This window comes from Ixodes scapularis, unplaced genomic scaffold (genome assembly GCF_016920785.2).
Source record: "Ixodes scapularis isolate PalLabHiFi unplaced genomic scaffold, ASM1692078v2 PGA_scaffold1__304_contigs__length_218370807, whole genome shotgun sequence".
Lineage (NCBI taxonomy): Eukaryota > Metazoa > Arthropoda > Arachnida > Ixodida > Ixodidae > Ixodes > Ixodes scapularis.
The window spans coordinates 172,142,196-172,169,203 of record NW_024609846.1 but is presented as its reverse complement, the minus strand read 5'-3'; the positions used below and the strand labels follow the sequence as shown (position 1 = coordinate 172,169,203).

At 44.8% G+C, this 27,008-nt stretch overlaps 3 protein-coding genes across 3 annotated transcripts in view; 1 reads left to right on the top strand and 2 right to left on the bottom strand.

Annotated features, from left to right (window-relative positions):
• Positions 1–23,394, bottom strand: part of LOC8026673 (phosphatidylserine decarboxylase proenzyme, mitochondrial) — a 58,433-nt gene extending 35,039 nt beyond the window's left edge. Inside the window, exons 1-2 of the mRNA XM_029978328.3 lie at positions 23,287–23,394; positions 8,538–8,707 (exon numbers count right to left, since the gene is read on the bottom strand). Coding sequence (XP_029834188.1) covers positions 8,538–8,676 — 139 coding nt within the window. The 5' untranslated portion in view covers positions 8,677–8,707; positions 23,287–23,394. The remainder of the gene's footprint in view (positions 1–8,537; positions 8,708–23,286) is intronic.
• LOC120843428 lies at positions 11,931–12,724 on the top strand. The gene has a single exon (XM_040214799.3). The coding sequence runs from the start codon at positions 12,028–12,030 to the stop codon at positions 12,640–12,642; it is 615 nt and encodes a 204-aa protein (XP_040070733.1). The 5' UTR covers positions 11,931–12,027; the 3' UTR covers positions 12,643–12,724.
• A 114-nt stretch (positions 23,395–23,508) lies between the features above and the next one.
• Positions 23,509–27,008, bottom strand: part of LOC8042770 (DNA replication ATP-dependent helicase/nuclease DNA2) — a 92,413-nt gene continuing 88,913 nt past the window's right edge. The window contains exon 18 of the mRNA XM_029978330.2: positions 23,509–24,957. Within this exon, the coding sequence (XP_029834190.2) occupies positions 24,757–24,957 (201 nt within the window). The 3' untranslated portion in view covers positions 23,509–24,756. The remainder of the gene's footprint in view (positions 24,958–27,008) is intronic.

Sequence of the window (27,008 nt, the reverse complement as noted above, 5' to 3'; positions counted from 1 at the left end):
TGAAAGGGTGGCGAGGCCCGTCAAGCAGTGGACGACACTGCTTTTTTCTCGCCACCCTCAGTTTGTGTTTTAGGCTGAAATAAATGCTCATGTCCTACAAAATGTTTATGCCATCTTCTTGTACTGATCGTAGCCCTTAAAACCAATTTTGAACCAGTACATAGCCACATTCAATAAACCCTCGTGTGGCATAGTCGAAAGCACTCAAGGAGGTGCCATTCTTTCACTCTGGTTCCGAGAGACTCTCGCACACCACTGTGGTCTGTTGGGCCCCACCAGAGTCGTGAAGGAAGAAGAAACCCACAAAAGACCTTCTGGGTTTTTTCCGAGCACAATAAGACACCCACAGTTCTTGGGTTAGTAAGCTCCATACGCATAGTTTTTACAATTAATAGGTCTCTAGTTCCCTAGTTTTGAACCGCGTCGCTGGCGATCAAAATCATAATACTTTCAGGTCGCGTTTCGGTTGTGCATCATCAAGCTTGTCCACCTTGATAGAAGTTTGTGAAATAAAACAAGGACAGAAAACTTGAAAGCATATCATTATAGACCTTTTCATTTTAGAGTTTGCCTCACCGGCAGATAGAGGATGCTGATGCACTCGGCGCCATTAGGTTGCTTCAATTTGGTTGGTTTCGGTTTGAACGTGCATGCGGTTAGGTTGCTGTTTTATGTGGTTTTTGCTTAATTTGGTGATGCAATTATTTTCCTTGTAGCACACAACCAATGAAACAGTGACATTGAGCCACTTTGAGGACTACAAGGCGTTTTTGAGCCGAAATTGCGGGCTTTTTTACGAACTCCTTTGATGTAGCTGATTATGGTCGGTTGCGAAACGCCAGAGTAATGCACAAGGAAGATTGCCATCGTTTACGGCCGTACCCGATGACACTAGCTTCCAGAAAATACAACTAATGTAGAGACTAACACGGAAATGTAAAGAAGCATATCGACAGCTTGATTTGCAATGTGTTGAATCGGCCAGAACAGATGAACTCACGAGTTTAGTACTCACTGTGTGGTTTTCGTGAGCACCCAACCTTTAGTGAACTTCGCAGACTAAAAATGTATAGTGTGACGACGCAGATAATTTATATGAGCAAGTAGTATCATCTCGGCCTCTTTTTTTTAATTCAGTAATCGAGGATATTTTGACAGGCCGAGTAGGAAATTTCTTCAATTACCAAACCTCCTAAAGTACTCATAAGGAGCATTTCGCGATATTGGCCCTAGGAAATAAATTACTCTTATATGAACATTTGCTTACTCGAGATATGATATAAGTGACAGGCCCGTCAAATTAAATCTGCAATTTGTCTTCCATAAAATTGGTCAAATAAAATTAAAGGGCGCAGGAGAAATACCTCGGAAAGTTTGGCTGAATTCACCACTTCACGGGCCTGTGTGAGCAAATATTCATTTGTTTGAACAGATTCGCTTTGTAAATTTGGGCGTCGCCAGCCACCAAAAGTAAACCTCTCTCCGCCATCGACAGCCCTGGACTCGGGTGATTGTTATGCAGACGGCTTTTTTTCCCGGCGTCAAATGTTGCAAACCCAAGATACTAAAAAAAAATAAAACAGCGTACGCAAAAAAAAAAAAAAAAGAGGCGTTGTTATTATTGCGCATGCGCCGAACCAAACTCGCGTTTTGATTTCGAAATAGATACGACGTACATCCTTTGTGCACGCTATTCTAAAACTCGCCACTGTTAAGTTGTCTGTGGCAGTTACGCGGGAAGTCCAAACTTTTGTGTTAAAATAAATTAAGTAAATTGATCTGGTTATCTAAAGATAGTCAATAAATCACTTAAATGACTGTCGAAACGGGGGCGAGTATTGTATACAATTTCTTAAACTTCATAAGTAAACCGTCCAACCGAATGCTTATTTTTTACACAGCAAAAAAACAAAAATTGAGAACCTCATACACATGTAGGTGGGATATTATGAACAAACAAATCGCCTCAAGTTGACCGACCATTATTTCTAGCCTCAGATAAAATACAAGTTAAACGTTCCTTGTCTATTTCTTCAACGAGTTTCCTCACATAATCAACATAAACTGTTTTCGATATATTATGAATAAAAAGGATACTTTCATTAAATACAGATAGCCTTCTTGCGCTCACTACTCTTGACGCCTTCCGATCCTAAATGCGCGATATAAATATACATGCTTCTTATGTTCCGCCACTATTAGTAAACAAACCTCAATTGTCATAAGGACTTTTGTACCCTCGTGATGTCTTAGTCGTCGAGTAGACGTATCGGACTACAGCTTTCAAAGTAAGGCAAGAAAGCGCGATGAAACGCGGCGAAAAAGACAAATACAACGCATCCACCAAGGCGCGGAGGGGGGAGCGGAACAACAAGTTGAAGCAACCTAATGGCTGCCGCGTCACGTGATTCCAAGATGTCAGCACCCATGCGAGGGAGGATGAAATGGTCTATAGTGTTTTAATAGGATGCTGAAGGCGTGAGTTACACTGTTCTTTCGTTGGCTTCAAGGACGTTGAAGTCCTTTCAAACAACCTGCTAGCATGCGTGGGCAGATGCCTGTGGATTGTGCGTGACAGGCAGCTAAAGTGCCACTGTGTGTCAGCATTAAATGGTCCCATCACCCAAATGCTAGCAGAGTCTACAGAGCCTTTTTTGCATTGTGCCTTGTGGCTGCTACAGTGCATCCTGCCCCAAAAAAAAACGTGCCAAGAGAGAAAGGAGAAGGCACCGATCACAAACTTAAGATGACAAGTGGTGAATGCTATACTACCTTGTCCACTTCCCAAGTGAAAGCTACGAACAGTCAAAGCCAATCAAACACTACCAAGAACCCACGGCATTTGGACCCCCTTATCTGCATGAACTGTCTGCCACCGTTTGTCCATGTGCCCCTTCACACCTTGCAAAGGCATCTAGAAATAGAGTCAGCCAAAGCAGGCATGGCCCACTTAAGTCCGTCACATTCCAAATATTCAATCCCACGATTTAAAAACGATGGATTAACGCATCATTCTGCGAAGAATGACGGCACGCGTGTTCTAACAACACCGTGTCCATATACAATATCCTCGCATCAACTATGTTGGGGTTTGCCGCCGTACGGCGACGACATGTCGTCGACCGTTGCTCTCTTTACCCTGGCAAGCAACTCGCAGACGGAAATGGTGGCCTGCCCAGATGCGGCGATCGGTTGACGAGCGGTTGAATGATTCTGCACCGCAAAGCTCCTGCGGAAGCTTGCAGTGACTACCATTACAATCTGTCCCGTTCTACTTCCAAACGTGCTTCAAAGTCTGGGAGCTACTTTGTGGGGAAAGCTGTTCGGTCGTAACAGGTGTTAGCTAACGAGCGTCATCGCACAAAGGTAGCAACAGGGGCAGAGTGCTAACTGCAGCTGTGTTACAAATCACGAGGCTGTTTCCTGCATTTCTGTGCGACTAATAGACCCCTTTAAGAATAGCTAAGACAACTTTGGGTGACTCGCAACAAGAGAGCAGGCTGGCGCCATCTGTCAAGTAAAATTAGAACCCCTTTGATTAAGGTGTAGCCAGACCAAAGGCTTTGCAGCATTAAACCTATCGCTTCATTAGCCAGGCATGGATGAGAATACTGCAAATGTAGGTACATGCGCCGGACACGTTTGCCTGGTCCATATAAAAGATTCTAAGTAAATGACCAAAATAAAACACTGACAAACACACGCATAAAGTGGCATTTGTCTTATACTTTTGCTTTAAAACAGCTACTGCTGCAGACACCAGCACGGGCGTCGCAAGCTGTGATATCAAGTGGAAAGGTTATTTCATATTTTTTTGGTTTATAAATTAGATGACAAAGTTTAGTTTTTCGTAGTGAAAACTTGAAGCGAAGCGGCATTTGAAAAGCCGTTTGTTGTGGAGACACTTTTTTTACTGGAATTGAAAATACTTTGTTGTTGCGGAAATTTGGTCGAAGCAGCGTTCACTCTGGCGGGATTCAACTGTATTTGAGTTCCCATAAAAGCCGCAAATCTGACCGGAATGAAAATTTTAATTCGTCTTAATCCTACGAGGAAATGTCGGGACAGCAGAATGTGGAACGTGTTTTGAGCTTTATGAGCTTTTTGAGCTTTTTGACCCCAAGTGTTCACTAAAATCGGCTGGCGACATCTCGAACGCCAAATTTAGCGGCCGTACGACGGTTTTTTGTGACATTCTTTCGTAACGTTACGCTCATCTCGTGGAAACCAGCCACACAACATATTTTTAAGGTTCTTCGTTTTCCGGCTTTTTATGTGACACCACTGCCCGAAGGAGGTAACTTTTTTCTTTTCATTTGGACATTATTTCATTACAAATGTTATTTATTTTTTCCAAAAATAGTTTTAGACTACAATCCTAAACGGAAAAGCACACAAAAGAAAATCAAGGTTAAGCCATATGGCCCCAGCAGGAAAATAAGCAAAACCCATTGATGACTGTGGGAGCTTTGAACCCCTAAACTAAGGAAGGGCAAACCTAAATGAGGACATACAGAGGACAATGGGGAAACAACCATCTGAACAAGATAAAACGTAGTGGACAATAAAATAGTCGTTGACAAAAATGCAACCCGAAAACAAAGAACCCCACATATTTTGTGTTAGAAAAAACAGAGTGTCTCCGTGTAACTGTTCTTAAAACGAGAACCGAGCCAAAGGAAGCGGCGAATGGCATGAAACACCGAGCATTCGCCCAAGTCGCAATAAGCGCCTACTCCCTACTTTTGGAAAGTCTGGAACATATGGACGTATTCAACGTCCCCCCTGGCTGACGTCCAAGCTCGCCGAGCTAACCGAGGTGTTCGTCCGCGTCGGCCACTTCTCCAAGAAGCCGGTATGAGGTGGAGAAGCTTTACGCACGCGCACCGGTGCAAAGCAGCGAAGGTCGGCGTGACGGCGGCAGCACGAAGCAGGACCGACGAGAGTGGGGCTGCTTTAAAAATTAGGGGACCCAGCAGATATTGTTCCGTCGGATGAAACGAGGGCTTACCCTACTATGTGCCCCTTCCGATACCCTGCTCCTGTACCTAATGAGCACCCGTCCCCAATTATTATCTCCAGCTTTCGGGGTGGCCATTCACTAGGTATTCTACGATAGTCACTCCTAAGTATCCATTTGCGCACGTAAGTGCAGGCAGTGCGGGCACCTCTCTATTTCAAGCGCGGTCTTCGTCCAAAGCTTCTCTCACGAGCGGATCCCGAAATGTCTAGACCTCCGTCCACATTCTTTTTTGCCATGTTTCGAGGCACAGTTCGCACGTTTGCATTTGCAACTGAGCGGGTTGTGCCCGCTCGTGACCGCTTCCGACGAGAGAACACATTGACACAATCTGTCGGGTAGTCCTGAAATGCTTCTGGTACACATATTTATTTCTGTTGTTTTTTTACACGTCATTCTTTTGCCGTGGACTCGAAATAATTTCTGCCGCAAAACCTCCATTTACAAATCTGAAGCTGCTGAAATGTCTCAGAAGCAGATGTGCCACAATAAAAAAGATTGGAAGAAAGACGACAACTTTTCTCCTTCAATATTTTCGCTTGATATTTCTAAACCCAAACGGCTTGCGAGCACTGTACGTGCTCCCACTATATAATTTTTAAAAAATTGGCAGCGACCTCGATGCATGCCTTGCATGTGACGTCATGCATGACGACGATTGTATTATTTATAAAGAAGTGAAATGTTCTAACGATCAAAATATTCTAAACAAGAGTCTCGAGATGGTTTCTACATGGTGCGACACCTGGCAAATGTCCCTTAATTGTAAGAAATGTGCTCATATGACAATAACCAGGAAAAAAAATCCACTCCCCTCCAGCTGCTGCCTCCAGGGGACCGCGCTCAACACAGTACCCCAATACAAATACCTGGGACTAGTAATAACGTCTGATCTGCGTTGGAATTCGCATATTGACTTCATTACTCACAAGGCAATGGGCACATTATGGACTTTTAAACAGCGACTAAAAGACTGTTCCAACAATACAAAACTAATCGCGTAAAAGACATTCGTCAGGTCTTTGATGGAATACGCTGATGTGGTATGGGATCCACACACAAAGTCAAATATTAATAAGTTGGAAAGAATTCAGAAAAAAGCGCTGCGATTTATTTTTAACACATACGGTAGAAACACATCAATCTCAGAACTTTATGTCCAGAGCGGTGTCCCTTCTTTACAAAAACGTAGAAAAATTAGCCGACTGAAGTTCATTTTCAACCTATTAAATATAACAATTTCAACTTGGACTACAGCAATTACCTTCATTTCAATACTAGTAGGCCAACAAGGAACAAGCACTGCAAATCTTTCACTGAAATAAGGTGCAGAACTGACTGCTTCAAATATTCCTGTTTTCCACGTACGATTCATAAATGGAACTTGCTCCCACAAGAAATCGCCTCCACAGATTGCGTATTGTCGTTCACAGCCAAGTTAAAGGAATCGGATGTTGTTTGATATTACATGCGTATGATTTGGTTTGATTGTCTGTGATTGTGCTTTTCTACTAGTCATGCTTTAGATATTTCTTTTTTTTATAGGTTTGTACTGTGTTTTTATGTTTAAGTGTGTTTTTGTGACGTGTAGTTGTAAAAGATCCTTTTGTGTAGTCATTCTTTGCATGGGAAGAATCCTATCAAGGGCATCTGTTGGCCCTTTATTCCTCTACGAGTTGTAACGCCACCACACCTATGTATTTTATTTTCAAGTGCATTTTATTGTATATATCTCCTGCCTTGGCTGCGTATTAGCGGTCGGCAGTATCAATAAATAAAAATAAAAAAAATATGGCACCATAGCTGCCGCCTTTGCTCCGTACCATGCTCCTGAGCCCATTCTTTTTGCAGCATACGTACATCTCGCAAAATCAAACTTGTTCCTCTTGGCAAGCCTTCTGGAGAAGAACAGGTTCGATGATGCCAAATGTGTGGTGCAAAAGGTACAGATACAGGAACATGGTACAGAGGAATGGCGGCTGACGTGACGTCAATGCAAGCCATGCATTTCCAAAGTCCACAAATGCATGAAATGCAGTATTTAAAAAACCCTGAAAAGAAAAAAAAAATTTTTTTTTTTATACAGTTTGGGTGGGACACGCGTGTTAAGAAATTAATTTTACGCGAAAAAAAAAAATTGGAGCAATATTGACGGTGAGACATTTATTCAAAATTCTGTGCACAAAGTCCATGACGTCACAGAATGGTCATTCACTCAACGAGATGGTAATTCGCTCTTTCCACTTCAAAGTGAAGGCGAAGCCGCTTCACCTCTCACCCACGCGCCCGAAATGCCGAGAGAAAACAAGTGGAAAGGAGGTAACTACCAACTAAATCACGTCTCGCTTTTTCTTTTTTTTTTTTCCGCGTAAAATTAATTTTTTGACATGCTAACTAAACTGTTTCAAAAAAACATTTTTTCTTTTTAGTGGTCCTTAAAGGCCCATTCACACTCTTGCGACCTCTTAAGCCTGGGTTCCTTAAAACTTCTTAAACCAGATAACACACCTGCGCCATCTATTGGGAAGCAGTGTAAACTCGGCGGTCCGGCATATTTGTTTTATTTCTCGCGCATTATCCTTTCTTTCTTGGCTGGAAAAACTTTTGTGAATGTTATAAATGGGCCTTTCTATGGGTATTACGCACATTTGACCTCAGAAATCCCGCAAAACCTTCGCTCTTGTGAAATGCAGTTCCAGGGTCACCGCATAGATGGCGCCACAATGTCAGTGCGTTCCCTCATTCTAAAAACATTTAAGAAGTTTTTAAGAGATCTCGTCTCTCTCAGTCGTACTGGGTCGTAAGAGTGTGTACAGGCCTTTAAGGTGTAGTTGGTAAAAATGATGTAGAAGACATTAAACTGTCATCTTGGGAGCGAAGAACAAGTTCCTTGCTACATTAAGCGGGGAAACTGGGTGCATAGGTCATGTGGCATATATTTCCCCACTAAATTTAGCGGAAAACCTGAATCGCCGTATAGGTCATGTGACGTCAATTTCCCTAGCAAAACATAGCGGGCAAGCCGACTTAGTGTATAAAATATGTGACAAAACTAAATTGGTGTATACGTCTCATCACGTCAGATCACGTGACATCGAATTTCCCACCGCATTTAGCAAGGAAACTAAATTGGTGTACAGGTCACGTGACATCAACTGACATCACGCGACCTGAGCACCAATTGAGTTTCGCCACTAAATTTAGCAGGAAATGCACACACAGACAGAAAAAATTTTGAGGTTGGGGGGTTTCATTCAAAAGCATTTCATGCTTTAAACATCTACGCATTGACCCTTTCTTTGTACTATTCCTTTCGAAACAAAATCCGACCACTGGGAAACATCTTTTAGAAAACAGAACTCGACAGTCAAAGGGTTAAAAAGGTTCTGCCACATCCATTCATCCATTCTCTTAATGTAAATGGTCACAAGGAGGCACAACATACTTAGTCCTACTCAAACGCAAATGTGTAACCCGGCCAAACGTTCAGCGCCGCTGCAACAATAGTGGGACTCACTGGTCGACATGTGCCTGGCGGGGAAGTCCAGGCAGGGTGGCAGGGACCGGGTGCAGGGGGACTCCAGGCGCCCCAGCCAGGGGGCGCCACGCTGCGTCGTCAGCAGCAGCAGCGGCAGGCCCTGCTGGCACAGCCGCATCCTCGTTGCCCAAACGGCGTCCTCGGCACTCCTGCGCACACCGCGGAAGCGGCCCTACGTTATCCAAGCGTGAAATGTGCTTTGTGATAGATGGGTTTGCTCAGCTAAGCACACACGAAGAGAAGTGACGAATATAGACTGTCACAAAACAGCCTGAAGCCCGCCACGACGAGAATGTCCGAGCTCTGCCCTTGCTTTCGTCGTCTTCTAACCGGGGTGGGCAACAAAATTCTTTTGAACGGAACCCGCCTAATCCCAGAAATTTGTCTATTCGTCCATCTGTGCATTTCACCGATAAATATAGCCGGGAAATCGAAATCACGTGACGTCGTCTGAAAGCCTCTTTAATAAAAAGTGAAATTCACTTCAAAAGTATAGAAAAACAAGAACAACCCGGTAACAAGGTGCGAGCTCAGATGCCTCAATTACGATTTTAAAAAGAAAATTAAAAAAGCGGAACTGCATTTCTTTTTTACTCTAGGTCCTAGATTGATTAAAAACCCAAAAGAATTATAGAAACTCGTTGAAAAAAATTCGGCAATAATGAATGCGTATGCATAGCAGCCATTCTTAACAACAATGAACTGACTTTGGATGACTTGGAAAATTCTATTTGTTCAATCTGTTTTTTCCAGTACAGCTGAGAATGCCAGAATTGGTTATTTAGGATAATGGGGTATATAAACTTCTTTGTAATGTGGAATCTCATTCAGCCACACGACCCGATGAAAATCCAAACCATGCGCTAAAAATGTGTGCTTCAGTGATCACACCCTTTTTAAGCTCAAATATTTTGTGCTGCGTTGTGAAGGCTAGCATAGCTTCAACAACGCTGCAGTTGGAGACGCCAAACGAAGCCTTTTCTCGCACAGGTGGCTTCGACAACGTTGGAGCACTGCTAAGGCTACGCTGGCCTTGACAGCGTAGCACATAATCGTTGATGCCGAGTGTGGTTATTTTATTTAACAAATCTTTCTTCTCAAGCAGGCTTCCATGTGAGAGGAAGACAGCTAATGTTGTACCCATTCATAAGGGAGGGCTTAAACACTATGTTTCAAATTACAGGCCAATATCTCTAACCAGTGCTTGTCCAAAATTACTTGAACACATTATATATACAAATATTGTTAATCATGTTGGGTTAACTACCTTTTTTACTTGATACCAACATGGATTCCATTCCATTTGCATTTGGCTACTTTTAGAGAAATGACTTAGACGTTTCTGCACTAATAACGAAACTACAATGATGGCTAAGCAAATATTGTTTTATGTACTCGTAAGCTCCATTCCAAGCCGCACATTTTTATATATTTTGTGACATTTGGCATAAAGTTGCTTGTTGGTAAATAATTTGTGAAAGTGTCTCTAAAACATGTTTTTACAGCGGAGCTGTTAAGGGCTAGTTTCCCCAGGATCGTGTCCGCCAGATTAGAAAGGATGACACCGAGCTCTGGACAGCTTCCGCCATCTATGAGCGACGGTGGCAACCTTTGTTCGGAGGAAGAAGAGCGGGAACAGAACGAGCGGCGACTTGGCAGCAGCGCAAATGGTTCTGCAACCGCCGCGAAGCCGCTATCGCCTAAAGTTCCACTTCGTCGAGCGCTTCAGATTTCCTTGTGAAAGAAGAGCAGATCGCTCGCCTGGAAAGCCACCACTGAGAACAGAAGCTACAGCTCCGCTGCTCTTCCTTCTTCACGAGAGTGGAAAGGCTGAAAGTGTTTTTGTACGTGTTCCGTAATTTTTTTTCTCCATAGAAATATAGTTGTAATTTTTTATATTTGGTGTGCATGTTCTAAATTATCTATAAAATAAATGAAATTTTTTTTTTAAACTATGTGCCTGCTTTAGTGTGACATTGGCAGAAATCCAAATTACCGTAGTGAAATCTCGGCAATGTTCACGCCTAAAGCTTCTCAATTTTATATCTGGAAAAAATTATATTTGGTGTGCATGTTCTAAATTATCTATAAAATAAATGAAATTTTTTTTTTTTAAACTATGTGCCTCCTTTAGTGTGACATTGGCAGGAATATAAATTACCGTAGTGAAATCTCGGCAATGTTCACGCCTAAAGCTTCTCAATTTTATATCTGGAAAAAATTTACCTATGGCGTTCACATGTAGCTGAATGTTCCTCCCAAGAACATGGCTTTCACATTTATTTATTACAGAAATATCAAAATTATGACACGGACAGTCATTGTACGATCCATACAATGACCGTAACGGTGTCTCGTACAATGATTGTACGAGACACCGTTATATATATAATCAAACATACAAAATTCCTGTATGTATATTATGCTTTTGCGAAATGTTTGTGGTTTGAAAAACTTTTCTTTGTATGTGTGAAAAACTATTTTTGTATTAATATTGCTTTAAATTTTGTTTTCTTCCCCCAAACCATTAATGAATGGAATCATTTACTGCAAATCGCCATAAACTCTACTATCTATTGATCTCTGTGACAATTTGCTGAATCTCACTTCCCCGCTCTGCAAATGTGGCCACCGGAAGTTCTTAATCGGCTATCTTGGGCCTGCGTAAAATCTACCGGGTAAAGCGTTGCAGAGGCTGAAAGACCCGTTTTCTGCTCGTTCGTCGTCATTCACCGAGGAAGGTTGTGAAAATCCTGTGTAAACGCTGGCAGCTGCCTTTGAAACCCGTGGAAGTTTTTACGAAAGCGCAGCACCGCAGGAAAATGCTCAACTCGTCGAACGCAAGTTAGCAATCAGGCAGCGTGACCAAAGCACATGCGCCTTTGCACGCCGAGTCTTTGTGCCTTCGAACGCCTGGATGCCGATCAAGAATCGACACCGTCTGGACCCCTCGGGAAAGCTTTGAAGCTGTATTGCGTGTACACGTCTTTACAAAGTTCTGGATCGCCCAGCTGTTCTGGCGAGTCGCTATCCCTGATCAGTAACTGTTATTAGTAAATAAAAAAAAAAGTCCGTGGTTGCTTTCGTGTACTATCAACTAGTGATTAACCAAACTTTTGCCAAATCGAAAATTCAACGCCGAATCTCAGAATTCAGCACAGCTGAATTTTCGCCAAACTTTTCTAAGGATTCGGCAAAGATACATTGTCGCCAGACCTAAAAACTAATATTTTGTTTTTTCAGGAGAAATTACTTTTCTTTAATGCATATTTACACAGTTGTTATTAAATAAGGTGATATTCTACAAGATAACCGTATCGGCCATTTTTGTGTGTTTAGAGGCAATTTTACATTTACTTTTTGCAGAAGTGGTGTGACAACGAGGTTGGGTAGAAGCGGAATAGCGGGCGCAGTCCCAATACGCGAGCTTCATTTTTGAGTCCTCATCAGCGCAAGCCTGCAAGTGTGTATGGACACCCCGGTGGCACAGCATCTCGCAGATGCCACGTCCGATGACGAGGAGCCTATCCCTAACCACTTCCCGACCAGCCAGGACCACCCCGGTAGATATCGTGCCCGCTTCCCCGATTCAGACTCGGATGACTCCGACTCAGAGCCCGACAGCATCCCGGACAGGCGCCGGGACGAGTACTCAAGACGCATTCGCCACCGCAGAGAGCCAACCGGCTCCAGAGGGCAACGGCTCTTTACGACGGCCGACCCGCCTACACGCCGTGACTTCCGCAACGCCCTACTTTTTGTCGACCGAGCCAGCCGATCCTCCCGTTTCTTCGGCACCCGTGACGTCGTGGAGGTGCGACTGTTGGAAAACTTTTTGCAAGTGTGGGACAGCCAGCCACCACTCAGAGCATCAGCCAAGTTGCGCATTTTTGACCGGATCCGGTTACTCTACCACGTCGCCCTGTCCGGTTGGCAAACCGCTCTCCAAGGTTACGCTGACCCGAGTGCATCCTTCCTCCTCGGAGCACCGCTCCCACCTCCACCCCAGTCCGCCGCAGCGGATCACTCCAGCCGATTCTCAGCCAGAGGAAGAGGAGCAGCCGTCGCACCCAGAGGCAGATGAGGCCGACCTCAGATGAGGCCGACCTCCCCCGAAGGTCGCCAAGGACACGGAGCCCCAGGTATAGACTCTTCGCATCGCCAGTGCGCACCCTCCCTCCTCCCTCGTCAGAGAAACTTTTCGACAGACTCCCCTTGTGGGGATCTCAGGACTACGCTCCGCTCCCATCATCTAAGACTCCGCCGCCATCCGTCACTCCGGTGAGTCTGCCCTTTGAGGTGGCTTCGCCACCCAGCCTTCACCTTGCGGATCGCGTCGTGTCCAACTTAGGCATTGTACTCAAAGATCCCCAACCCATTCTTGTAGCGGTCGACGACCAGCAGATACTTGCATTCGTCCAGGATATAGTCCAACCCCCAGACATACTGCTGCAGGCCCTGCGCTCTGCTAACATTTTGCTCACTCCTCCTTCGGACCTTGAGTCTCCTCACAGTTCCTCAGACTCCTCTACGGAGGACGAGGATGACTCTTGGGCGGCCGCCGCCGACCGTATTCTTAGGTGGCTTGATAGCCACCCGACACCCAATGAGCCTGGTTCCCAGGACGAGGATGTCGCGGACGACGATGATTCTCGCGCGCCCATCTTTTTTGCCCCCCCGTCAGTGGCAACCGGTCCGACCGATCCTCCCCCCCCTTCCGTGGACTGGGAGAAGGCAGCCCAAACTTTCTCGTTTTATCCGCCTGCGGATTATGGGAATCTTCGTTTGAACTGTTCAGCTGCATCAGTGGTGATTAACCATCCTCCCGCACCCGAGCAAATACCCGTTCTTCGGGACGCAGTAGCTTCCATGAAAGCATCCGGACTCATCCGAGTCAATAAGAGGGGTCCCTTCCTTCGCCCAATCCAGTTGGCCCCCAAGTCTACCACCGAGTCTAGATTTGTGTTGGATGCCAGTCATCTTACGCCTCACCTTCAGGCACCCTCGTTTCGCCTTGACCCTCTCCCTAAAGTCCTCCTCCAGGTCCCCCTTCCACCAAATGCATACTTTGTGAAGGTGGACCTGGCGGAGGCCTTTTATCACATTTCCCTGCATCCGCAGGCTCAAAGGCTAACCACCTTCAGGTTTGACGGAGTTTATTACTCATTCACCAGACTCCCATTTGGAGTTAGGCCAGCGCCTTTCTTGATGCAATCCCTCGCCACGGCCATGGCTAGAACGCTGCGCGCCCAGGGCCTGTGGGCTTGGGCCTACATAGACAACTTTCTTTTAGCACACAGCGATCCTGTGTTTTTGTCCCAGGCTACAGCCCATTTCCTTGAACAACTTCATGCATGCAGGTTTTGCATAAACCCCCGCGACACCGTCACTCTCCCTACGCGAGAGATTCGTTTTCTTGGCTTCACCATAAGCACTCTGACTCAGACGCTCTCTCATACCCCACAGCGCGTCCGGTCCCTAGGGGACACTCTCCAACTTCTTGAGACCCCCCAGCCACTCACCCGCTACCAGAAGTTAGCAGGGCTTTGGTGTTTTTATTTCTCGTTGTACCGAGCCGGGTACCACACACTACGTCCTCTTTTTGACGCTGCCCAGACTGGACACCCCCCCTCCTCCAGTGGTGTGTTGTGTTTAAAACAATATGGAACAGACTTCCCCATGTGGTGCCGCTCGTCCCCACCCCTCCTGTGCACACCATGTTCGCCGACGCATCCTCAACAGGACTGGGTGTAGTGACATCCGATGCCGCCCTCGCTATCATCACGAATCCCAGCCGGAAGATCTTCCTACGTGAAGCCTTGGCTTGGCTTCTAGCTGCACTCCTGGCGCCGCCGTCAACGTTGATCAACACGGACAATCTCGCCCTTCGGAAGGGCATTACAGCGGGGCACATACGTTCTCTGCCTTGGGAGCTGTGTGTTACTTTTTCTTTCCTCACAATAAAAGACCATCTGCGTGCCAGGTGGATCCCGACGGGTCTCAACCCCGCCCGACATGCCCTCACGTCTTCCTCACACACTCCTCCCATTCGCTTCTGCGATTGGCTGAGGGCATGGCGGCGGGGGAGAGGGGGTGTCTTATTATAAGAAGCGAGGCTCCTCATCTCGAGCTCAGTAGGGATTTGGCAGGTGCAGAGGGAGCACGTCCCTAGTCCAAGGGTTCCTACTTTCTTTGCGGGTCAACAGTTCCAAGCAATAAAACGAATGCAACGGCTGCTGAGCCTTCACTAGAAGAGATAACAATGTTATTGTAAACGTGCATGTTTTTTTTTCTCGAATTTGAGTCACTTCAGCTTTGCATCAAAGTGTGCATCTCATATTCGCGACGTCTCGTTTTTAACTTTTAAAATTGCGGTTTCTGATATTATGACACACGGGGTCATTTAAGAGTTAGGAATGTCAGATGTGCAAAGTCGAGCATGATAGTTCTGTATTTTGTTTTATGCAGACAAATGAAAACTGCAAAATAATGTCAATTAAAACGCAATGATATTTTGTTTTGGCACAAACTACTTGTGAGCCGAGAACAGGATTGCTATAATGGCGAGAAGTGCTTTGAATTACTTGTAAATGTTGCAACTACCCCGTGCATCATTGGATATATCAAATGAAAATCATGTTATCCAGAATGTACCGCGTTATTTGTCACTTGCGCAGTGGACTGCTTCAATTCCTGGTCGATCTTCTGTTCTTGAGGCAGAAGATATTGAAAAGAACCACACTCACGAAGCCTGACAAACACACAGTTACCATATACTCTGCACCTCGATGTAACAGCTGGTAGTACTACACTGTAAGATGGCGACCACACAGCGTCCATTTGCAATTCATGGCCCTGTAACACCATCGCGTTCTCGTGCGTGCGCAGGCGTTTGCCGAACTTTCCTTCAAAAGTTTGGCATGTTAACTTTGCCGAATCTGAAGTTCGGCGGATTCGGTCCATCACTACTATCAACCATGGCTACGTTCGAAATCTGCAGCAATGGATGGATCTGAATTACGTCACATGGCAACACACATACAGCAACGGAGTGGAGCAGCGCTGGACAGGAGGTAGGTTTTTGAACACCACTCGGGCAAACTCATTTCTGGCCCACGAGTGACACAAGTTATGAATACAGTCGTTGAAGTGAAGTGAAATGCTGCTCCAGAGGCACATACACCTCCTGCATGTCTCGCGCATTTTTCCAGACAGTTTAACATGGCACTGAGTCTCTATCAGTATCCTAGCATGTGAAGGCAGACACAGCACTCGTCATACCTAGGCATGTTCTTTATCACACCACCTGACCGCGAGACTTGCGTTCGACGAGTTGTGCCTTTTTCGTGCTGTGCTGCTCTTTCGTAAAAATTTCCACGGGTTCTCAAAGGCAGCTACGACCGTTTACACTGGGTTTTCGAGAACTCCTTCGGCGAATGAGCAGAAAACGTGTCTTTCAGTACGCAGCCACCTAACTTCTGCGACACTTCACCTGGTGACGTCGACTAACTGTAGCACATCCTTAATCATTTTGCAATTGTAGTATTGTAAATAAATAAAATATAACTGACCCTCTAAATGCTGACATCACAGCATGGCACTCCAAACAAACTGTTACTAGGGCCGTTGTCATGGACAAATGCATGGATGCTCGAAGTGAGCTCCGAAATAGTTTGATAAAAAAATAAATAACTTTTTGTAAGCATTGTGTCTTCTCAATAGCTAATCATGAGGACTATCGTCTCAGTACCATAAAGCGACGATAAAAACCCGTAATAAAGTTTCACAATTGGTTTTGCTTTGCTGATGGAAGACATGATGGACTCGCAGGTTCAGTGGTTCCTTCTGAGGAAGTATGCAACTGCATTAAATTGAGACGCTGACGAGCGATGAAACTTTAATCCTCGGTGTCAACTTTCTGTGGGATTTCCAAAGTGAAGAGCGCCCGTGCACAGCTTTAATCGATGCTCGAGGTGGGCGAGCGCATGAACGCCTGCCCGTGGAGGCTCTTGCAGGATAGGAGAAGGGAAAACACTAAAGCCGAATCACGTACAACAACTACGTTAAGTGTATCAACGTCAAAGTGCAGGCCAGCACACGTTTCAAGGAGTTCTGACAACACGGAAGTTTCCTCAGTGCACATTTCTGTGATCAAACGAACTGTCCGTTAGGGATTTATTTAACTTACCCAATAATATTATCAACCTTTTTCGCTATTTAGGGTCTTAGTGAAAACTGAAGAATCAGCAGAATTTTTTTCTCAGTGATGATTACAGGCAGGTACGAAACACGAATTCCCCATATTGCGAGCCTGACAAATTAAGCTTTGGGACTCTAACTGTTCATGTTAGTCAAAATAAGTGCTCCTTCATTACAATGCACGTGAGCTGCTAAATCAAAAAGAGGGCCTGACGCTCCTTTGATATGGTGTCGTAAACAGATGCTTCTCTCGCTGTATTTTTAGCAAATCTCCATGCGTATGATAATTTGTCAGACAGTATCCCATATCGCACGCAAATACAATTAGTTTTCTATAAACCTGACGAGTTTTCTTAGACCTGCCACGTTCCCAATAAATACAAGATCAATACCATATCAAACGATGCAAACTGTTGAAGGCGGCACACTTCAGTCATTTCATGTGCGTTCATCATGCGTTAGACGTCTGCAGCAGGCATCTCGAGACGGCTCGAGACCGGAAGTTTCTGTCGCAAATATTTCACAAACAGCAGCTTCCTGGCAAACTTCTGTCGTGATAAGTGTCTTTGGCAGCAGCAGCGGCGTCAGTACTGCACACTCGGATAACATCTCGCCTTTGCCACTTCCAGTTTTTCCCCCGTTCTGCTGAGTGCTGGTGGCTACTACCGGGAAACCGCAAGACTAGGATTTGCTCCTGACACTGAACGTGGTAAGTCATCCGCACGGCTCAATCACCGTCATTGCCCTGTGCCACCAGCCAATCACCGTTTGAAGCGACATCAGCGACACCTTCTTCTGGGTTAAAGGAGCTGCTGGGAGGCACGGGCCATCACTTTGGCAGCAGCAGCGGCGTCTGTAGTGCACAGTCCGATAACATCTCGCCTTTGCCACTTCCAGGTTAGTCTTTCCCCTGATTTTATATAAAAATAATTGATTGCTGCTGCTGCTGCTGCTGCTGCCAAACATCAGTCTATTTTGAATTGTTTCTCGCTTTGCATAGTTTTTGATGCCGTCGGAGGAGGATGATGATGATGTTGTTTGTTCAAAATGTTGCTTCCTAATCGGAAGCGATGTAAATGCCTTGACATGTTCGAATTGTGACCGTTCCTATCACTTGGGCGAATGCTCTGGTGTATCTGAGTCAACGTATAAATCTAAAAAAGACGGTTACAAAAAGGCTTGGCGGTGCCCAAGCTGCAAACCAGGAAAATCGAAGGGGGATCAGGCAGGAAAAAATAAACCGGACCTTGATGTAGCACGCTTACTAGCGGATATAAACCGTAACCTTGACAGCCTGGAACCCTTAAAAGTGACCGTTGACAACATCGAAAAAAAAATTCAAGAGGTGTCTAAACAATATGATGATGTCCTAAAAACCAAATTCGGCAGGACAAGGAGATTAAAGAGCTGAGAAAACGCATGGACGCTGCCGAAAAAGCGAACTCTGCAAATGAGATTGAGCGCCTGCAGAGCGAAATTAGCGATCTTGAGTGGCAATCAAGGAAACTAAACCTCGAGGTTCACGGTGTCATCAAAACTGAAAACGAGAGCTTGCTTGATAAGGTCAACGAGGTAGCGTACAGATTACAGCTTCCGCCCCTAACAACGAATGATGTAGTTGCTATACACAGATCACCCGCTAAGCCCGATAAGGTGCCGCATATCATCATCCGCTTCACCAGACAAACCACGAAAGAACAGTGGCTGCAAAACAAAAAAAAATCTGTTCGGAACCAAGCCCGATGTATTTATTGTCGAAAACATGAATAAGAAAAACGGAACTACTGTGGAAGGCAAAGGAGTGGGCTAGAGGGGCTGGTTTTCGGTACGTGTGGCACCGCAGCGGAAGTATCTTGGCAAGAAAACAGGACGGTGACCGACCGATTGTCGTAAGGAGCGAGGATGACTTGCTTCGTTGTAGCAGGTAAACCGGGCATTCTTTCCTTCATGTTTCAAAATAGGTTTTTTCTCCTCAGTGGCGAACCAAACTCCTCTGCTTCCTAAGGACCTTATAGGTCACCTTGAGCAAGAAAGTGGTTCCCATTTTACTTGTTTTCATTTAAATATACAATCAGCAGTAAATAAGAAAACTAACCTTGAACTTCTTTTCGATCAGTTTAGTGGTCTTTTTGATGTTATCATGTTTACCGAGACTTGGTACATTGATAACTTTGAAATATTTTGTTTACCATCGTATAAAACTTATATTTTAAATTGTACTTTCAAACGCGGCGGAGGATTAGCTCTCCTAATAAAAGAAGACAAACTGTGATCTTCTGAGTGACTACACTTTTATCACGAAGGATGTGGAAGTATTGTGTCTGCGAAAAAACCGGAACATTTTTGCTGTTGTTTACCGCCCACCAGATGGTAGCATTTCGGCATTTTTTGAATTTTTTTAATCATTTTTGAGTGCTATGAACGAGAGTCATTATAACGTCATTTGTGGTGGTGACTTCAATATAAATATGATTTCTGACAGTGCCACGAAAAAGAAAATGGAGAGCCTTGTTGGCGTGCACGGGTGTATTAATACAATCAATAATCCCACCAGAATTACTTTGCACTCAACAACTGTTTTAGACTTATTTATAACAAATTATCACCTAGATAGAGTAAAAAGTGGAGTAATTAGCTGTGACCTGAGTGACCATCTTCCAATATTTTTACAGGTGCAATATAATCTACGTAGGAAGGCAATAAAAAACCAATCCATATTTATTCAAAATATAGAAATCAACAGCCTCGACGCCTTTAGACGGGACGTAGCAGCTATAAATTGGGACGCCGTGCTTGAGCAAAGTACTGCCGACGATGCTTATAACACATTTCTAGAACTGGTTCTTCAATTGTATAGACATCACTTTCCTTATAAATCCATAAGACAATCCAAAAAGATTCGAAAGCCGTGGATAACCTGCGCCATGTTCAAAATGATTCGCAGAAAAGATGCTCTATATAATCGATTTATTAAAAACCGCGATCCAGACGCTCTTCATATTTTCAAGACTTATCGAAACGACTTATCGAAACAACCTAAATAAAGAACTAAAGAATGCAAAAAAACGTTACTACTCTTCCCTTTTTTCAGCATCAAGTGGCCGCACCGATGTTATGTGGAAGCATCTAGGTTCTTCGGTAAAGGGTGCTCCTGTGTCAAACACCATTGAAACGTTACTGTACAAAGGTGTTTACGTAACCAGAAAAGACTTAGCAAATGTGTTTAATAATCATTTTGTAAATCTAGGTAGCACTGTCGATGGTTCCGACTCCTGCAAATATAATCAGCAAAGGAACTGCAATTCTATTTTTTTAGAGCCAATTACCAGCACAGAAGTTAGAAATGTGATAATGCAACAAAAAAAATAGTGCAAGTTGTGATGTTGATGAAATGCAAATTCGTCCAATTAAATATGTCATCGATATAATTGCTCCCGTGTTAACGTATATATTTAATCTTTCTTTTGAAACTGGTGTATTTCCTACACGAATGCAGATAGCAAAGGTGTCTGTTTTATATAAAAAAGGCGATAAAAATGAGCTAGGCAATTATAGGCCCATTTCTATATTGCCCGTTTTTTCTAAAGCTTTAGAGAAATTAATCTATCATCGTTTACTAAACTTTTCAAACAAATATAATCCATTACCTCTTCTCAATTTGGTTTCCGGAAGGACTGTTCCACTGAAACAGCGTTACTTACCCAAAAAGAATTCATTTTAAAAAATTTTGAAAACAAACAATTAGTGCTAGGGTTATTTTTAGATTTCACGAAAGCATTTGACTGCCTAAGTCATGATGTCTTATTTAAAAAACTTGAAATGTAAGGTATCCGTGGACAGGCACTGTTGCTTTTGCAGTCCTACTTGCAATATCGTAAACAATTCGTATGCATCAACAGTAACTCATCCACGGTAAAACCCATCACCTCAGGTGTTCGTATTTGAGGACCCTTTCTTTTTAACTTATACGTAAATGACATTGTTAACGTTAACAGGGAAGCAAAATTTGTTAACTACGCGGATGATACAAGCATATTTTTTTCTTCCGAAACAGGTGATGACTTAATAGATATGGCCAACCACACTTTATCAAAGATAAAATCCTGGAGCGATTGTAACTCTTTAAAGGTAAACATTAATAAAACAAAAGCAATAATTTTTCATCCAAAAAACAAGTCTGTGGTTTTATCTAGATCACTGAGCTTAAATTCTTGTCCAATTGAAATAGTTAGTTCCTTCAAAACTCTTGGCGTATTTTTTAATGAGAACATGTCCTGGGATTGTCGTATAAATTATCTTATTCCAAAATTATGCCGAGTAATTGGGATCCTAAATCGCAACTGTTCTCTGTTGCCCACGAATGTTAAATTGTTAGTTTAGAACTCTCTATTTCACTCTCACTTCATATACTGCCATCTAGTATGGGGTTCATCAACACTAACCAATATGGAAAAACTGTTTTTGTTACAAAAAAAAAATATTAAGAAGCATATGTAATGTCCCTTATGATGCTCACACTTCTGAAATATTTAGAAATTTTAAGAAATTACTATTTACAAGTTATACGATTATAGACTATGTGCTAGTTTCAGGAGGGAAAAAATAAGGGGCTCATGTTTTTTAGAAAACCTTGCAGGTTTACAGGAAAATTCACCAGCATATCCCACTCGCGGCACGGAGAAGTGGAAGATGGTCACTCAGCGAACGAACTATGGTCTCCAAATGCTTAACATTGCCCTAACACGCTTGCTAAATAATTTTTATATTGATGGTGTAGATTTTGACTCTAAAATATCTAAAGAATTGCGTTTGCATTTTTGCTCCCGATTTGTACCCAATTTCAATTTTCTGTTTTATTTTGCTCCATTAATAGGCAAGAGTGCATAGTTTTGTAAATTTTACTTGTTGCTTTTTGTGTTTGTCTATTTGCTTCAAAAAACAGGCAAGTGCGTAGTTATGTATCCTTCAATTGTTACTTTTTGTGTGTATTTTTTTTTATTTTTAATTTTTATTTCCGTTCCGTTGCTGCTGGCCATTGTAGGGACCCGAGGACCAGTCAAGCTGCATATCGCAGCTTTTTTCCACGGGTCCCACCATCACAATCGACGGAAATAAAATGTATTATTATTATTATTATTATAAATCTATTCCTTCTTTATCTATTATTTCTGGATGTTTAAATTTCATGTTTGGTTCTTTTCTGAGCGAAATCCTGTCCTACGTATTCGTCCATCGCAATGCCCCTAGCAATGGTTTGTTTGGAGCAGTGACATCGAATTCATGGGATCAATGGACAAGGCTGGCTACTTCGCTTTCACATAGGTAGTTAAAACCGAAAACGACTGAGAAAGGTTATCTATTTTGCTTAGAAGAATGGATCTTGCTTCACTTCTACCCTCAGCACCTAGAACCACCTTTCTGCCTGCATAAAAACTTTATTTTACAAGCATTTAAATGACTCAAGCTTGTGGAGGCGACAGCACACGCTAGTGTGCTACTGAACAGCGCACGCTTTTCGCAGTACTTGGAGGTCGGATGAACCCTCTGAATCAGGCTTTAGCTTGCGCCACCTAGCTAATAATGTTTTAGCTTTAAATAGGTGCAAACCCCTCCTTCTGCGGCGAAAACAAAAAGCGGAAAAGTAAAGTTAAAAAAAAAAAAAGAAAAAAGAAAAAACAGCCCACGCTGTCGAACCTGCTGTTCAGAGAAACATATTTCTCTCATCACTCCTCGCGTTGTTCCTAAATATAACCTGGAAGAAAGCGGACGCGGAAACTTGAAAAGGAAGCTACTCTGTAGAACGTCGACGGGGTCCGACTGCGAAAGCGCGCGCGCGCGCGCTGTCCCCTTGAGCCCTTCGATTGTAAAAGCGTCGACTCCGTGGCCCGCAAGCATATGGCCGCGAAAGCACGTAGCTGACGAAACCTTTGGTCGTTCAAACTACGTAAACCAGTTTACACATCCCGCATCTCGTTCGAGACCCCGTGCACCGATTTGGGAGACTCCCTCGTCGCGCTAGACCTTTCCGAGCGAAGCAGCGACCCTCGAAATGCGCTCGTTGTAGCTTCGCCTCCGCACGAAACACTTTCCACGAGATATTTCGCAGCGAGGTTTTCCAACTGCCAGTCGGACGTGGAACGTGTTGTTTGAGCACGTTGTAACATACATGTCGCACCGCCCCCCTGCAAACCGCGTGCAGCTTTCTCGGGGCCGCCAACTTTTAGTGGCACTTTGCAAGTGAAAAGCTAGCGGGCATAGCTTTAGTTTTGTTGCCACAGAACTCTGATCTCTCCGGCCACTCCCCGGAAAGTAATCCGTCTGCTCGAAGAGCGGCGATCTGCGATGCGAGGGAATCGGTACGGGCCAAGGGCGCCGTGCGCACTGTGGAGCAGGCACTTAGCGCAAGGACGCCAGTCCCGACAGGCACTACCCACAGACGTTACGACTGTCCCTGGACAAACCCGCGATTTCTTGCGAAATACATTGGGCAAGCCGAACGACCTAAATACGAACGCAGCAATCTACTTACGTCGAGTTCGATGAATTCCAGTCATCAAACCTCGAGTGTTTGAGTTGTTTGAGACATCAGGTATCAGGCAGCCATTTAACGAGCCGGTACAGAGTTGCTTACACGCAACAAGTGCCTCCGTCGTTCCAAGCTAAACGAAACAACATCGCAACGGAACTTCTCCACAGGCAACCGACTGCGAAACGCGAAACTGCAAGCAACAAATCAACGTTGAAAACTCAATTAAAATAAAAAATTTATTTGAAAAGTGAATGAGCTCATGATTTATATCGCTCTTGAAGGCCGACGTTCACTTCGCGGTTTCCACTTTTGGCTTAGGAGAGGGGCGTAAAGAGGATTACCTTCCCTGCAGAATACCGAGGTTGTGCGTCGGCCTTTAAATTAACTCGAAATATGTGCAAGTGGCCACAGAAGCTTGTGCCAAGCAGCAGTTCTTTCTTTCAGCACTTACTCCCTTTGGAATGTCAGGGTTCCATTACATCCTAGCTTTGTTTGATTTATCTGCACCGGTGCAGAAAAGTGTAGGGGAGCTGTACTTCCACTACTCACTCAATACAGTTGTGTATTGAGATACGACCGGAAGTACACTGCCCTACACTTTTTTATGCCGGTGCAGGAGGCGCAGGCAAATCGAATGAAGCTATTGATTATGTGCTGTTGCCCCACTTCTGAAGAACAGTCCACTGACAGTTCTCCATTCAAGAGGTGCTCACTCCAACAAATGCACCACACACACGCACACTGAGTATCTGATACAGATCCACAGGGTGTCTGCAAGTGCTCTTCCACAGTAAAGAAAACAAACCCATACAAATAAGCCTGTGAGTAGCAGCACCATGCCACTCAGTTTGTTTGCATTTCTCTCTATGTGTGTGGGAATAACAAATTTTTCTTTTCTAGCATTTTTTACCAGCAACCTACACTTACTAAATTTGAGCTTGACGAGTACTCCACTCTCGTGAAAGGTTCCGTTGCACTCCGTCCTTAAACTTATTTGCACATGCCATGCAGGTTTTTCTTTTTTTTACGACAGAATACTTTGATTGCGGGTACCCCGTAATTCTAATGTCTGGAGACACCCAGAGTCCCTTGGTATCACATTTAGCGGAGACTGCATAGTCCACAACCTGCCATCGACACAACACTGTCCAGCTGAAGGGGATCTGGATGGATGAGTGGAAACCGTCCACTGAGGCAGATCTAGATGCATGGATCTGATGTGGATCTGTATCTTGAGCCAAAGGAGGATCTGGATGGATGGACGGACACTGTCCAGCTGTTGAAGTGGATTTGGATGGATAGATTTACACTGTTCAGCTGAAGAGGATCTAGATGAATGGCTGCACACTGTTCAGCTGAAGGAGATCTGGGTGTATCTGAAGTGGATCTGGATCTGGAGCCGAAATGGATCTCGAAAAGCCCCTGCCGTCCATGTAGCAGCAGAGGTCTCGGCAAAGCCGCCCAGGCGATTCACAGGAGGCCCTCCAGGCCCATGTCGTCCCCCGAACGTAGGCGGATCAGACGGTTCGGCCCGAGCAGGGCCAGGAGCCGAGCGAAGGGCGGGTGTCCCGCGACGGCCGCCGAGCTGCCCACCAGCACCAGCTTGTGCCGGGCACGGCTCAGGGCCACGCTCAGGCGACGCTCGTCGTCCAGGATGCTGCCGCCAGAGTCCTGCGTCATGCAACAGCCGGGCCCCGAGTAAACGCCAGCCAAAACAGGCTGGCGCAGGAACATGAAGACAAACTAGCTTCCCGAATGGCCACCGCCGAACGTCGGCACTTTGTTCAACGGCGACATGTCGATTGACAGTCGGCAGACCCACCTCCCGCCACGTACACGTGTTTTAAAAGTTTAGCGTCCACCACGCATGCGGTTGGAACGAGCTTGCTCTAGTGCAGCGGCGCTGCTACCGTTGGCACTCGCTGGCTGAGAGGCTTTTGAGAGTGAGGGGGAACTTCACTCTTGCGTCGCGTTCGCTGTCTTATCAAGGCAAGAGCGACGCAAGCGTGAAGTTTCCCCTCACTCTCAAAAACCTCGCAGGCAGCGAGTGCCAAGGGTAGCAGCGCAGTTGCACAGGAGCGCGGGCTCGGCCCGGCCTTGTGCACGGTGGGCTCTAAACTTTTGGCAAAGACTGACATACTAAATGACATAGTAAAACATAACAAAAACATTAGTTCGGCCGTTTTGCTGATGACCTATCGTAAAATACCGGGGGAGCACCCTCCCCATTTTTACTGAAAACTGGGTTCATCTAGACATGGCAGCTTGTCCGGTCAAATCAGGCACTTAATGCATAATTTGCAAAATTCCCAAGTTTTGGAAATGTTAACAGTGGGTGCTTGAAAGAAGTCGGCGCTTCCGCTTTACGTTAGTTAAATTTTCCCAAATAAAGAATGATTTAGACCAAGCAGACCTCGACTCGGTCCTGACCACATTTTGTGCCTGGTGCCAAACCTGGCAAATGCTGTTAAATCCCACAAAAATGTGTCTTTATGACTCGCTCGTAAGAAGTCCCCATTGTTATTTTCATACACCTCAAATAACTGCGGTGGATTAGGCCCACTGAGTGCACTTCTACCGAGCACAGAAGCACTACGGAAAAAAAGTCTGAAGACACTAAGCACTTTTTATCAGTTGTGAATGATAAAGTATGAATGCCCAATGGAACGCCGCAAAGTGATCCGCGGAGTGTTGTGGCGCGTGTAATGTTTTCGAGTTGTGCAGAAGCACCGGCAACGATCTGGACGCTAGAGGCGGCGCCATTTTCGTCGGCGGTGAGACGAGCAGAAGCACCGCTGACGATGTGGATGATGGAGGCAACGGCATGTTGGTCGGCGGCGAGACGAGCAGAAGCCTCCGAGTATGCGCTAATGTGTCCGTTTTAACCGGCACGGGGCCCGCAGTGGCATGGGGTTGCAGCGGTTAGTTTTATCGGTGTGCTGGCGGCATGGACACGCAGCGCCATCTGGTGGCGGTCGTTGAAACTGATGCGCGCAGCAGCCAATGGGAGCCTCGTTGCCGCGCACCAGCCAATGGGACCCTTGGGATCAGGGAAACTAGGTGCCGTTTTCGCGTTTCAAACTGATGACGGTGGCTCGCTCCATGGGACAGTTAATGCTTTCGCAATAAAAACACCCAGGCAAACGAGCTCCGTGAGTGTTGCTTCTCCGCAGTGCACCAGTGTTCGGTAAGAAGCGCACTCAACGGGTAACCCGCCGCAATCAACACCTGAAAAGGTATAAATATCGCAATTATGCGCCTGGGAGAAAAGCACATTTTCAAAGCGGGATGGTGCATGTGTGTGCCTGGTGTATTTATAAAGAAACGAAAACTTCGTGAATGTTGGTATCTACATTGCAGCAAAATTTTCACAATTAAACTGTGGCTGTTATGCAAGAGTTAATGTGAGGCAACAATGTCCTCACAAACTGCGTTCATCATGCGATTCTTTTTCTTTTTTTTTTTAATTTAAGATTGGAGGAGGACAATTTGCATATAGCAAGGTTCGTAAATCCACTTAATTAGGTAAAGCTGAGCATCTCTATTGGTTTCATTTTATGTGGATTCCGTCGCTTACTTGCCATCTTTTGTCATTGAACTTTCTGAGGTAACAGTCCGTAAATATAGTTAGATTAAAATTAGGTCGTAAATATACGAGTGGAAGCTTGGAAAGAACCTTCACAAGTTTAGCTTGCTTTTCGTTTAGGCATGTTGCAACATTA